This window comes from Phocoena sinus, chromosome 3 (genome assembly GCF_008692025.1).
Source record: "Phocoena sinus isolate mPhoSin1 chromosome 3, mPhoSin1.pri, whole genome shotgun sequence".
In the NCBI taxonomy this organism is placed as follows: Eukaryota; Metazoa; Chordata; class Mammalia; order Artiodactyla; family Phocoenidae; genus Phocoena; species Phocoena sinus.
The window spans coordinates 66,005,323-66,018,674 of NC_045765.1; the positions used below are offsets into that span (position 1 = coordinate 66,005,323).

At 36.3% G+C, this 13,352-nt stretch overlaps 1 protein-coding gene across 1 annotated transcript in view; it reads left to right on the forward strand.

The window, feature by feature from the left end:
- FBN2 (fibrillin 2) overlaps positions 1-13,352 on the forward strand; it is a 247,569-nt gene that overhangs the window by 218,630 nt on the left and 15,587 nt on the right. The window contains exons 49-58 of the mRNA XM_032626668.1: positions 859-984; positions 1,642-1,794; positions 2,590-2,655; positions 2,970-3,095; positions 3,677-3,796; positions 4,698-4,820; positions 5,254-5,385; positions 10,341-10,466; positions 11,783-11,989; positions 12,940-13,065. Of these exons, the coding sequence (XP_032482559.1) occupies positions 859-984; positions 1,642-1,794; positions 2,590-2,655; positions 2,970-3,095; positions 3,677-3,796; positions 4,698-4,820; positions 5,254-5,385; positions 10,341-10,466; positions 11,783-11,989; positions 12,940-13,065 (1,305 nt within the window). The remainder of the gene's footprint in view (positions 1-858; positions 985-1,641; positions 1,795-2,589; positions 2,656-2,969; positions 3,096-3,676; positions 3,797-4,697; positions 4,821-5,253; positions 5,386-10,340; positions 10,467-11,782; positions 11,990-12,939; positions 13,066-13,352) is intronic.

Genomic DNA, 13,352 nt, shown 5'->3' on the forward strand with positions numbered 1-13,352 from the left:
ACAGCAGTGATCCAGACACACAGACACATCACATAAGAGACACATCACATAAGTCCTCATGGAGCTTATGTTCTAATGTGCCTGAAATTGTGTAATGTTTATTCATTTAGTTAAAACAACCCATTAAATAAGCACTTCCAATGAAAAAAGGCCAAACATTGCTGGTAAGGAATCCTTGTATATTTTAAGGAACCATTCTGGGGTCAGGTGGAAATGATAAAATTCTCAACACATGTCTGAGTTCCCCTAGTTCCACAGGCACAGATTTTCAAAATAGGTGTGTGTTTTAGAAAACCAGCCCTGGTGGCAGTGTGAAGAGGAGAGAAGGAGATGCAGCAGTCCAGCTGGGAGATTTGCAATAATCCAGGCGGCAAATGATGTTGAGTTTGAATGTAGAGAGGAGATAGAAATTACAGGCCACATGCTGCTTGCATGTGAAAGTTGAAAGGTCAGGGAGAGGAATAAATGTGATTCCAGGTCCCCAGTGTGGATTGCTGAGAGGGGCATCATAGAAGGGGACCATTGCTGAGGATGCGATGCCTGTGAGACATTGAAGTGGTCCTGTCAGGTAGGCAGGTGGATGTAAAAACACCCCCAGGGGTCAAGTCTGGAGAGCTAGAGACCGACTTGGGAGTCTGGGGCTATGGTTGATTGAAACTGGATGTAATCTTTGACTTTTGAGGCAGTAACACTTTATTTTTTAAAGATAAGTTAAACGTATACATAATACAATGTATTGTTTCATATTAAATATCCAATGGCTAGTGGACTGTTAGAGTGTGGACAAATTATTTATTTTCAAATATTGAACAATGTTTTGATTTGATTCAATCAATAAATTATCCTGCTCTTCTGCAGATATAAATGAATGTGATGAAGATCCCAACATCTGTCTTTTCGGTTCCTGCACCAATACTCCTGGGGGCTTCCAGTGCATCTGTCCCCCTGGTTTTGTATTGTCTGATAATGGACGGAGATGCTTCGGTAAGTTTTGAAATGGCTTCTCTGTCATAATTGGCCCTTAAACTTCAAAGCTAGACAGTAAGCCATGATTCAGTGTTTGTCACTAAAAATATATGTCTCTGGCAAATACATCATCTGTAAGTTTAAAATGTAGGTCTCAGATGTATATGCACTGGACAATTTTTAAGGCACTTTGAATCATTGGCTCTGTTTCTACATTTTAAAAAAACTTCATACTAAAAGAAAAATTGTTTTCTTGTTTCATCATTTTCATTCTGTTGTTGGCATAGATGTTTTGTACATTGGTGAGGAGTTGCTTCTGATATGATGTAACTTACTGAAAATTACCTAGATTGATTTTGTTAGGCTATAATGTAACAGTGGGGGAAAAAAAGACATGGAAATTATTTTAATATTGAGCATAATTTGTCACATTTCCTAAGCACATTATTAAAATATTGTAAATAATTAAATATAATTTTACAGAGCGGTCAGTTTAAACTGGCAAGTGTTATCAGCAATTGAGGATTTCCAGACCTATCTTTTAACTGCTAATCTAATCTGCATCACGTGTTCAGCCCATGAGAAATGTTCTGTTGGAAACAGAGTTATGTACAAATTATTCCATCTTTTAAAATGACCAGTAAGGAGATCTGTGATGTTTGCTTTCTTGATTAGATACTCGCCAGAGCTTCTGTTTCACAAACTTTGAAAATGGAAAGTGTTCCGTACCCAAAGCTTTCAATACCACAAAGGCGAAATGCTGCTGTAGTAAGATGCCAGGAGAGGGATGGGGAGACCCCTGTGAGCTGTGCCCCAAAGATGATGAAGGTAAGAGCAACAACTACATAAAATGCCACTTTGCACTAGTTTGGGACTGTCTGGCGGAACCCAGTTGGACTATGTAATTTATGAATATTTTGAGGATGAAATTATCCCCTCACTTATAAACTTTAATGGTTCAGTGAGCAACCTAGTCTCAGGAACTTTTGTATTCAACATGTGTACATGCAGGGAGTTACCACGTTATTTCATTTCTCCCACCAAGGCTAGTATTACTTGTTTTGAAAGGAATGAATTTGAGAGGTGCAGGGCAAGAGATCCAAGGAGGGGATGAAAATTATATTCTAGATTGCTGCGGGAGTCCCACATGGGTATTGTATCCCACGCTGTGGCTCCCAGCCTCTTATGTGAAGTTCTGAGAAGCTGAGTCAGCACAATAGCCATTTGCAGGAATAGACCAAGAACCTCACAGATCTAGTTAGCACAGCTGAAGGGTACAATTGTTCCAGCAGTCTTGGAACTGGCCTGGTCTGTAGGCCAGAGGTAGCTTCTGTGTGTAATGGGCAGAGAGGCTCTTTGGCTGACCAACATTAAACAAGCAAGCAGACAGAAGCAGACACCCTCCATAGGTGGTACTCTGGGAGGAGCTGGACAAGCTCAGGTGACCTTCTCTAAATATGCTCAGCATTGCTTTTGCAATAAATTATAAAAATAGAAAGACTCTTACTAAAAACAGCCTTGTAGAGGAGAAGTAAGCCTAATTTCATGTATTATCAGTAATCAGTTAAGTTCTCTGATAGTTGAGACTCTTTGTTAAGGGGTAATTTGTGTTTTTCTCTGTAGTGGCATTCCAGGATTTGTGTCCCTATGGCCATGGAACTGTTCCTAGTCTTCATGATACCCGTGAAGGTGTGGTTTGATATATTTTATTTTTATAGTCTTACATAAGTAAATTTTTGTACATTTATTTTATAATCATGCTGATTTTACTGTATAACATAGTATATTGCATTTAATGCACAAATACAATATTTATTATATAGTTATCATATGCACTATATTTATCATAAGACTATGTTGTAACATGTGAAATACATTATATATTTCTCTGATAAAAGAATTGTTTATATGTTTTAAAATTTTTAAGCCTCTTTTGAATAGATATATACAGTTTGGGCATATCTTTTTCTGTAAGAGAGTTCATGGGTGATTCTGTATTTTAGATGTCAATGAATGTCTTGAGAGCCCTGGCATTTGTTCAAATGGTCAGTGTATCAACACAGATGGGTCTTTTCGCTGTGAATGTCCAATGGGTTACAACCTTGATTACACTGGAGTACGCTGTGTGGGTAAGTGCTGACTCCACATTTCACACTTTGAAAGTTCTGTTTTCTTTCTTATATTCAGCAAAAGGTCTCTCAGGCACCATGGGTGGCAGCGGGATTTACAAAGCCAGGATAAGTAGCTAGTAACTGCTCTTTCTTCTCCCATTCTACATTTTCCAGTAGACCTGGTTTATGTGAAGATGGGGAGAGTTGCCCAACCTCTGCCTTCAACCAAATATACAAACTCTGATGTGTCTAGAGATTTACAATTGCCAAAACCACTAACTGGGAAAGAGATCCATTTTACTTTATGACTTTCCACTTCTGCTCTGGTGGCAGAAGACCACATCCCTCCCTGGGTTTGTGTTTTTTTTTAGGGCAAGCCACGGCTGTCTGAAGGCTCAGATCATTGCACACTTGATCTCTCGGGGTTCTCTGCCCTGCATAAAGGCCAGCCAGCCAAGGCCAAGGGGGGTTGCAAGAGTCATGTGTGCCCTGCACAGATCTGGGACATGTGTGAGGGCCAGATGGATATTCATGGGCATACTCCTATAAAACTAAACCTTCTCCAGATTTTGTGGCACTTTCTTATTCTTCTTTTTCAGATACCGATGAATGTTCAATTGGCAATCCCTGTGGAAATGGGACGTGCACCAATGTTATTGGGAGTTTTGAATGCAACTGCAATGAAGGCTTTGAGCCAGGGCCCATGATGAATTGTGAAGGCAAGTGATACTTTTCTTTAGTATTATTTCTTCTTGATATAGAAAGTGTTTTTCATGTCTCAGCTTTTATTTATACTATTCTGACGTTCTATTGATGATTATATTCATCACAAACATATTTTTCTTTATCTCAGTGAGCCTAGTTACAAAAGCTACTTTAAAGCCCTTGTCTGATAATTCCAGCATCTTGGTCCTCTCAGAGTTGGCGTCAGTTGCTTATCTTTTCCCTTGAGATTGGGTCACATTTTCCTGGTTCCTAAGTAATTTTGGATTATGCCCTGGATATTGTGAATGATGTCTTCTGGAATCAGTTATATTATTTTGAAGAATATTGACACTTTTGTCTTAGCAGGCAGTTAACTTGGATAAACATAAAAGTGGACTGTCAGGCCTATGGAAGACAATGGTTCAGATTTCAGTTCTGTTCTTTAAACCCTAGTGGCTAGCTTCTTTGATTTTGGCCTACACATGCATGGTTAAGTCAGCAACTTGGGCTGCGTTTGTGCAAAAAAATGAAAAAGGTATTTCTCTACCTGTGGTCCTCTCATTTCCGGGATTCCTCCTCATTCTTCAGCAGCCTTGGTTGCCCCAAGGCTCCCTTCCCTGAATCCTCCTGGACAGAAGCTCAGAAAGGTTCTACTGAAGATGTAGCTGCCAGGTGCTGCTGTCAGGACTGGTGCTATCCACAGGAAAAAAATATTTGAGAACCTATTCTTTGCCTGTTGTTTGCTGACTTTCAGTTTACCACTAAAAACCACTTGAGGTGTTGTTTTTGTATTTTTTTCAGAGTTTATAGTTGTTATTTGTTGGAGGATTAGTTAGGTGCAAATACATCAGTGTTTATTTGAGCAAGTAATTAGAACTCTAGGCTGAGCACATGCCTGCCTGTTTTCTTGATCAGATATCAATGAGTGTGCCCAGAACCCCCTGTTGTGTGCTTTCCGCTGCATGAACACCTTCGGGTCCTACGAATGCACATGCCCAATTGGCTATGCCCTCAGGGAAGACCAGAAGATGTGCAAAGGTAAGGCCACAGACAGGGGAGTAGTTAGCACTTTATTTGCCATGCTGGAAATATATTTTAATGAGTTTATGGTTCTCAGCTATCTTCTTCTAGAGCTTTAGAGAAATGTATCTGACAACATTTCTGGTAGATTTCCATATCTAGATAACAAGATACTTGATGGTCTGTCCAGTCAAGTCAAAAATAAGATGTCACACTCTTGAGCTCTTATTAAAGCAAAGATAGCCCTTTCCTGAACTTCTTATCTTTAGGACCAATGCTGAAATTTTATAAATCTAGAATACAGCCAACGGTTGAAAAAGACTGGGCTCCTCCTTTCTCTGTTACATAATAAGAGCCAGAAGACCAAAATAGTGACTTAAAAATACTAAACAATAGCCTGTTCCTGAAAATTTCTTACTTCTATGTTTTTCCTGTTAAAAATATTTTATAGACCTGGATGAATGTGCTGAAGGGCTACATGACTGTGAATCTAGGGGCATGATGTGTAAGAATCTGATTGGCACCTTCATGTGCATCTGCCCGCCTGGGATGACCCGAAGGCCTGATGGAGAAGGCTGTGTAGGTAAGGCTTTATGGGATGGTGTCTTTTTATTTAATACTTCTACTCCAAGACAGATTTACAGCGCTATTCCCAAATCATCCTAACTGCAAGCCAGCTATTTTCCAGCTGTTTCTATTAGCTGTTTCTATTCTATTTTCACAGCTATAAGGCTGTGCTATATAGCTAGATTTCTTCGATCTCAGGGTCCATGCTAATACAGTAGGTTCTGGATAATACAGTGGAGATGATGCTTGTCCTAGAATATATGCCCTCATGTTTATCATAATTCTCTGTCTTGTAAATCTAAATCATTAAATTTAGAAGTGTGGAAAAAAACTCCTTGAAACAATGCTACTTACTTATGTAGCAAAATTAAAAGTATGAGTTAATATTCTCGCTTTTGTATCACTCCATGAATGAGGAGAGTAATGAGGCAGGTAATCTCCAGAACTCTGTTACAGGCTGGGTATTTCTGTGACTTAGCCATATTTTTTAATGTTTTTGGACCTCAGTTAATTCTTCTATAAAGGGAGGAGGTAGGGCTGGGGCTCTAACATCACCTCAGGAATTTGAAATGTTATGATTTTATGATGAGTACTGAAGTATCACACCGTGTAAGCTGGTCATGGCCACCCCATCCAGTATCTCAGCACTTATTCCCTAAAGTGTTGTCGCCTGAGGCACTGCAACCCACGACACAGTCTTCCTCCTTCTTGAGAATAAGTGTCTCCCCTTCTTTAATTAAGAATCTGCTGTGCTCCCTTTTTAACCTCCAATACCTGGAAAAATGTGGATATTTTTGGAGGAACATTTGAAGATTACTAATAATTTCTTATTTGGGAAAAAATAACATAATAATAGTATTTCTTAAAATAAATCTATTAGTGATTGCCTGGTGCTAAGAGTCAGAATGGAGAGTGGCTGTAAACGGTTGCTGGGGATCCTTTTGGGAAATGGAAACGTTTTAAAACTGGATTGTGGCAATGACTGTACGACTCCAGAATTTACTAAAAATCACTGAATTGTACACTTAAAAATGGAAATTTTATAGCCAGAAAATAATACCTCAGTAAAGTTGTTTTTAAAAATGAATCTACCATAAGAAAAGAAACATGAGGATGTCCACTAAATTTTGGTTGTAGTAACAACAACAACAACAACAAAAAAGAGTAGGAAACAACCTAAATGCCCATCACAGGACGACAGCTAAATAAATGTGGCATGGCAATGCTATGAAACCTTACAGAGCAGTTAAAAGGAATAAAATAGATATGTGTATGTACTGAAGTAAAAATAACTCTAAATATTTGGTTACAGAATAATATATACAATGTGTCATATTTTAAAGAAAATTGTAAATCATACAATATTTTTTCTGTAGGTACATATGCAAGCCAGTAAATACACAGGAAAAGATTTATTTATTTATTTTTAACCATTAATTCTTTATTTTTGTGTTTATATTGCAACATCATATTGGAATACAAAAGCTTTTCCCCAAGGCCAGCATGCTTTCTTCCACAACAAATTACACTCCAGGTTCTCACTATTGGTAACATATATTCAGTTACAAGATGTGCATGCAAAAGCAAAATATGATTTGTGTGACTTAAGGCATTGTGAATATTTAATAAATTTGGTGTAATGAATATTATTAGGAGAGAAAAATGATTTGAAAGTAGTAAGATTGATGATATAACACGAATCAAGAGGGATATAAGGTAATTATATCATTTTACTGTATTCAGCAACCAGAAAAATCTGAATTTTAGCTATCAAACTGGAAAAATATGGTGTATTATTTTCTCTGCAAATAGCCAAATAGATTAAAAATTAAAAGACTCTATTAGGTTCATTATACAATATGCAAACTGTAAAATATTATTAATCTTTTCTATCGTTACTAGGTTTCTGTGGCAACTTGGAAAATCTTACGCTCAAGAGAAATTTCCCAACATTTGTTTGCATTGTCAGGAAAATTTTTAAAAAAGAAAGAAAATAAATCTAAGATTTGTAGCAATCAGGTCTTTTTAGATGTGTTTCAGTTATACGTTTTGAATTACAAAAAACATAACATTAAAGCAGACAAGATCCAGATGGATGCTAAAATTAGTGGGCAAAAATTTAAGAGAAAAAGGATATAAACACCAATTCGTAAAAAAAGAATTACATCCAGGGACGCTATTAGAGGTTACTGGTCTGAAGTGAATTCAACTGTATGTGTCAATTTTAATTTTTTACAAAAGAGTGAATTCCTGAATTACATATGTAATATTAAATTAATTTTTAAATGTCTGCAACAACCCATCAGATTATAATTGGATTTCATAGTTTCTTTTAATCTAATAGATATTTCATTCGAAATCCACTACTTAATAAAGTTAAAATAGATCACCTTAGAGGTTTGGTTATGCAGTGGTTCTTTCAAAAACACTGTTTTTCTAAGATCTGAAAACACTGTTCTTACAAGATCTGAAAACCAAGTTAAACCTAGACTCCTAAGTCATGTTTATAGAGTAATATATGTTTCTCAAAGTGTATGAAAGGGTAGAAATAACATGTATGGAAGACACTGTTACAATTCTGACTTCTTCTTATGCATGAGATCTGTTGTAATTTTTTTTTTTTTTTGGTTGCATTGGGTCTTTGTTGCTGCGTGCGAGCTTTCTCTAGTTGCGGCCAGTGGGAGCTACTCTTCGTTGCAGTGCGCGGGCTTCTCATTGCGGTGGCTTCTCTGTTGCAGAGCACAGGCTCTAGGCACGCAGGCTTCAGTAGTTGCAGCACGTGGGCTCAGTAGTTGCAGCGTGCAGGCTTCAGTAGTTGTGGCGCACAGGCTTAGTTGCTCTACGGCATGTGAGATCTTCCCAGACCAGGGATCGAACCCATGTTCCCTGCAATTGACAGGGGGATTCTTAACCACGGCATCACCAAGGAAGTCCCCATTGTAATTTCTTTTTGTCAAGTTATCTCAGGGATTCTCAGTGCCAAAGGTGTGAAAGCAAAAGTAATCCAAGACTTTAAGATACATCAAGTTATCTTTCAAGTATAAAAGCTGCACTATATATCATCAAACATGGCAGAACTCACTCAGTATATCCAACAAAAGCCCTTCTTGAAAAAAGTAATTCAAATCAGACAACTAAAATACTAATCAAAATAATGGTATCAACATTAGGGACAGGATGAGATCAAGAAGGTAGACCTTGAACCCTCAGATTCTAGAAATAAGAAACACTGTACAATTTTTTAAATCCATAACTCAGTTTAATACTTTTGCGTATACTTTAAAACTTATGCAATAAGTTTCCTAAAAGAAAAAATATATATCTTTAACAAGAAACATCACAGTGAGTTTCAGAACAATAAGAGCAAGTGAAAATCCTTAAAGCTTCCAAGAGAGCAAAACCAGATTCCCTACAAATGAACCTTAATACTGGGTAAAAGAAAACAGTGGGGCATCAGTATTTTCAAAACATTCGAAGGAGAAATAATTTTGAACTAAAATTTTATATCCAATCTAGTGATAAAGCAAACAAAAATATAGCATTGTCAGAAATGTGTTGTAGAATATTTATCACCCACGTACCCTCTCTGAAATGATTACCAAATTATATTCCAATATATTTTTTAAAGTTAATTCAAGAGGAAGTAGTAGTATACGTGAAGCAATGGTAAGCCAAGAAACCAGTAACGCTTATTATGTGGTTTAAATAGATGCTGGTGGTCAATAAAAACAAAAACATAACAAACCAAAATTTCTCGACCACATCAACATGGCAGGTGACACAGGGAGAGAAGAGAAAGAAGTCATACCAAGGTACTCGTTATGGTCAGAAGCTTTTGAAACAGATACCTCTTGATATTAATAGAAAAATATTCATTAAAGTGTATGTTGAAGTTGTTTCATGGTTACCACTGGAAGAATAGAAGATTACAACTTCCAGACATGAGTTAGGGATGAGAGGAGGGCAGAGAAAACTAGACTGATCGAAGAAATATTGAGAGAAGGGGGCAATAGCATGGTAAATATAAAATAATATAAAATGGCAGGCAAGAGTCCAAACATATCAGTTTGGAAATAGTTCAAATTTCTGTTAAAAGGCAAATGTACTTTTAAAAATTCTTTTACAATGCAGCTTGGTGCTTTTTACAAGAAACGTACCAAATCAAAATGTGAGCTAGATTGAAAATAAAGGGGTAGGACAAGATATTCAAGGCAAATGCTAATAAAAAGCAAGCACATGCAAAATAAATATTAACAGATTGAAGATTGAAAAGTATAGACATGAAGGGAGCAATTAATCAGAAGGATTTAATTGTCATGAGTTCTCATGCTTCTGACAACATTGATTTGAAAAATACCTCAAACAAAATATACAAAATATCAAATAAACACAATAAGTAAGTATATAGGGATTTTAATAAAACAATTTTGCTCTAATATATTTATTTATTTATCACCAATCAAAAGAGCAGTACGGCCTAAATTCCTTCTTCCATTAGCCGCCCTTAACACACTGCTCCACTCCTGTGATTTTACTCAAAGGCAGTCTAGGAACTTGTCCTTTATCCATGGCATAAGTGCCCTTTTACCCTACTCTCCACCTCTCCCTAACACCTACCCCCCCTCTCCCGCCCTCAGCCTCTCTCTCATATCACATAAATTGGCATCCTCTTCCCCAAAGTTCTTTCTCTCCTTGTCAGTAATCCCTTTTGGAGGCCAATTTTCTTATTCTCCATCAAATATCACCTCTTCCCCGAAAAGAGGAAGAGGAAAAGAAAGAAAGGGAAAAAAACACTTTGTTAACCAAGAACCCGTCTTGGAAGGATGAGGTATATTTAAAAATAAATTAGTATTCTATCATATTAGTATTTTGGTGAGGAAGTTTTAAGTATGATATAACCCATTAGAAGATAAACTTGTAAATTACAATTTTATAGTCTACTCATGATTCACATTATTTGCTTTTCTAAAGATGAAAATGAATGCAGGACCAAGCCAGGAATCTGTGAAAATGGGCGTTGCGTTAACACTATTGGGAGCTATAGGTGCGAGTGTAATGAAGGCTTTCAGTCAAGCTCTTCAGGCACTGAATGCCTTGGTAAGTTGATAAACGAGTATATTTTACTTGGTAAATGAAACATCTGTTTTGTGACATCATCACAGAAGAGTTCTACATATGTATCCTTGTCTGCTAAACAGATTCCCCAATCTGAGTAATAATCCACATACCTCTTCCTTAAAGGTAGACATCTATTAAAATGACATATTTGTATATGTATGTGTTGTACCTACATCTATGCTTAATGTAAATAACCATCTTAAATGGTCTTTCCAAAATTAAGATTAATTAAGCTCTATGGAAAATGTGACTTTAGTAAAACTTACATCAGGGGATGATTTAATTCCAAAAGAAAATATTTGCTATGTAAGGTAAGCTTTGCTGTATTAATGATATTAAAGAATATGCCACATTTCAAAAATGCAGTGAAAGTTGATTTTTATTTTATGGTACAGGAAAATGTTTTACAAAATATTTTCTTTTGGAAAATATAAGTCTCAGACATTTTAATGATAACATGCATACATCATAAACCATTTTAGTTAATTATGAGCAGGTGTAAAAGTATGGAGTAGTACAATTTAAGGCAAACAGAGAACTAGCACTCATCACTGGATTTGGTGCAAAAATAGAACATTTCAACTACATCAGATTGTTCTCAAAATGCTGTCATCTGCTTCAAATCCTAGGAAATTATTAGTCAAGAAATTGGCTATTGTCTTAAATCTAGACCTTTTTGGAAATAGAAAAGATAACCTACAGAAAAAGTATTCTTTTCTGTTCATATTATTAATAGTTCATTAGGATGGTTCTTAAAACCACATAAAAGATCTCTTTGCCTACTTATATCATTGAAATCCCTTTATTTATAATTTAAAAACTACTTAATCCAATGTTTGAACAGTATTTTAGATGTCTAAAATACAGGAGATTAGATTGAATATGTACCAAAATTATAACATAGTCTAGAATTTGCTTTTCAAAAACAAATCCTGTTGCTCATTTGCTTATTAAAGGGAAATAATTTTCTTTGATTTTCCTTTTATCTGGATTCTACAGGAATGGTAGTTTACTATCACTTAGCTGCAGATGAAAAAAAAAGAAAAATCCCCAATCTATTTCTTAAATATAGTTTCACTTATTATTAAATTTAATAAACTGTGTTTAGTGAAAGAACACTCCATGAAATTAATCTCCAACAAAACTTTCTAATCATTGTCTTAAACATTGTCTTAAAAGAATATTTAGCTTTTAAGAAAGTATTTCTAAGGAGAACATTGATTGTCCTATTTAATTTGAAGACCAAGGTGTCAGTTCCTTGACATTGATGCCTATTAACTACATTCTCATTTCAGACAATCGACAGGGACTCTGCTTTGCAGAGGTATTGCAGACCATGTGTCAGATGGCATCCAGCAGCCGTAACCTTGTCACAAAGTCAGAATGCTGCTGCGATGGGGGGCGAGGCTGGGGTCACCAGTGTGAGCTCTGCCCACTTCCTGGAACTGCCCAGTACAAAAAGATATGTCCTCATGGCCCAGGATATACCACTGATGGAAGAGGTAAGGAGTTGAGGAAATTCATGCATATTATTAACACAGTGAACATTAAATCAGATTAATTTGAAGGAAGTAAAATAATAGCTAAAATATGTGTGCGTATGTTGTGGTTGTATATGCTTTTCGCTAATGCTTCAGAGACTTTGAAAGGTATAATCTTCATATTAAATCTAAAAGGCAGAATCTATTATTATTCCTATTTTAAAAGATAGAAACTGAAGCACAAAGCTTAAACGATAAATCATTTTCCCAAGATCACAGCCTTTTTAAGGGATGGACCAAGGAATGGAACATATCTGTCTAACCCCAAAGGCCATGGATAACTCCTGAACTATACTTGCTTCATTTAAATAAAGGTTACTTGTTTGTTTGTGTGTAACGCATTTGTTTGAGTGTACGCAGGGACTCATTCTGTTGGCAACATATTTACAAACCAGCAAGTCTCATAAATGATTAGTAGTTTCCATTTTTTTGGTACAATCAGTATACTAATGTCCTAAAAATATCATTTTCCTCTATTACTATACAGATTCTCGACCCTGTGCTTGATTACTTTGCTAATGAAACACTTTCTTCAGTCTAATACAAGTGTGAATTTAAAGCCAATCCATGGTATACTATCACAAATTCCAAATTAGTTGAACTTCAGAGGGGTAGCTTTCTAGATTCCCAAAAAATAATTCATACTTAGATTGCAGAACGAGTAGACTTCAGTGGGGCTTTAAACATAGCCTTCCTTTTGTTTACCTCTTCCTATCACTTCAGATTCTTTTTTTTCCTCTCCCTTCCACGTTGCCACTGGACTGAATGATGAAAAGGTACACCAGCACAATTGCGATTGTTGGTTCTTAATGATCTGTCAATTCCTTAATTTCTCTTAGTTTCTAACCAGTTTTATTCTTGCATCTGTATTAAATTACATTTGTTTTTGCCTTGGGGTTTTTGGCGCACAGATATTGATGAATGCAAAGTTATGCCAAATCTCTGCACCAATGGTCAGTGCATCAATACCATGGGCTCCTTCCGGTGCTTCTGCAAGGTTGGCTACACCACAGACATCAGTGGAACCTCGTGTGTAGGTAAGGCGAGGCGAGGCGTCTCTGCATCTGGGTGGTTGTTTCCTACATGTCATTTACTGTCAGCAGAGTATCTTTATTATGGAGCTTTGGAATGTACATTTTGTTAAAAAATGCCATTCCTTTCAGCAGTGTGGTTCTTAATATCATAGGAATTGTACAAGGCCTTGTCTAGTAATATGAGACACAGAATTGTTTAATTCATCAAAAAGTCTGTGCAACTAGGGAAACATAGAAATTATTAAAAATATATTTTCAACATTTTATGTTTAATTTAAAATGTATAAAGG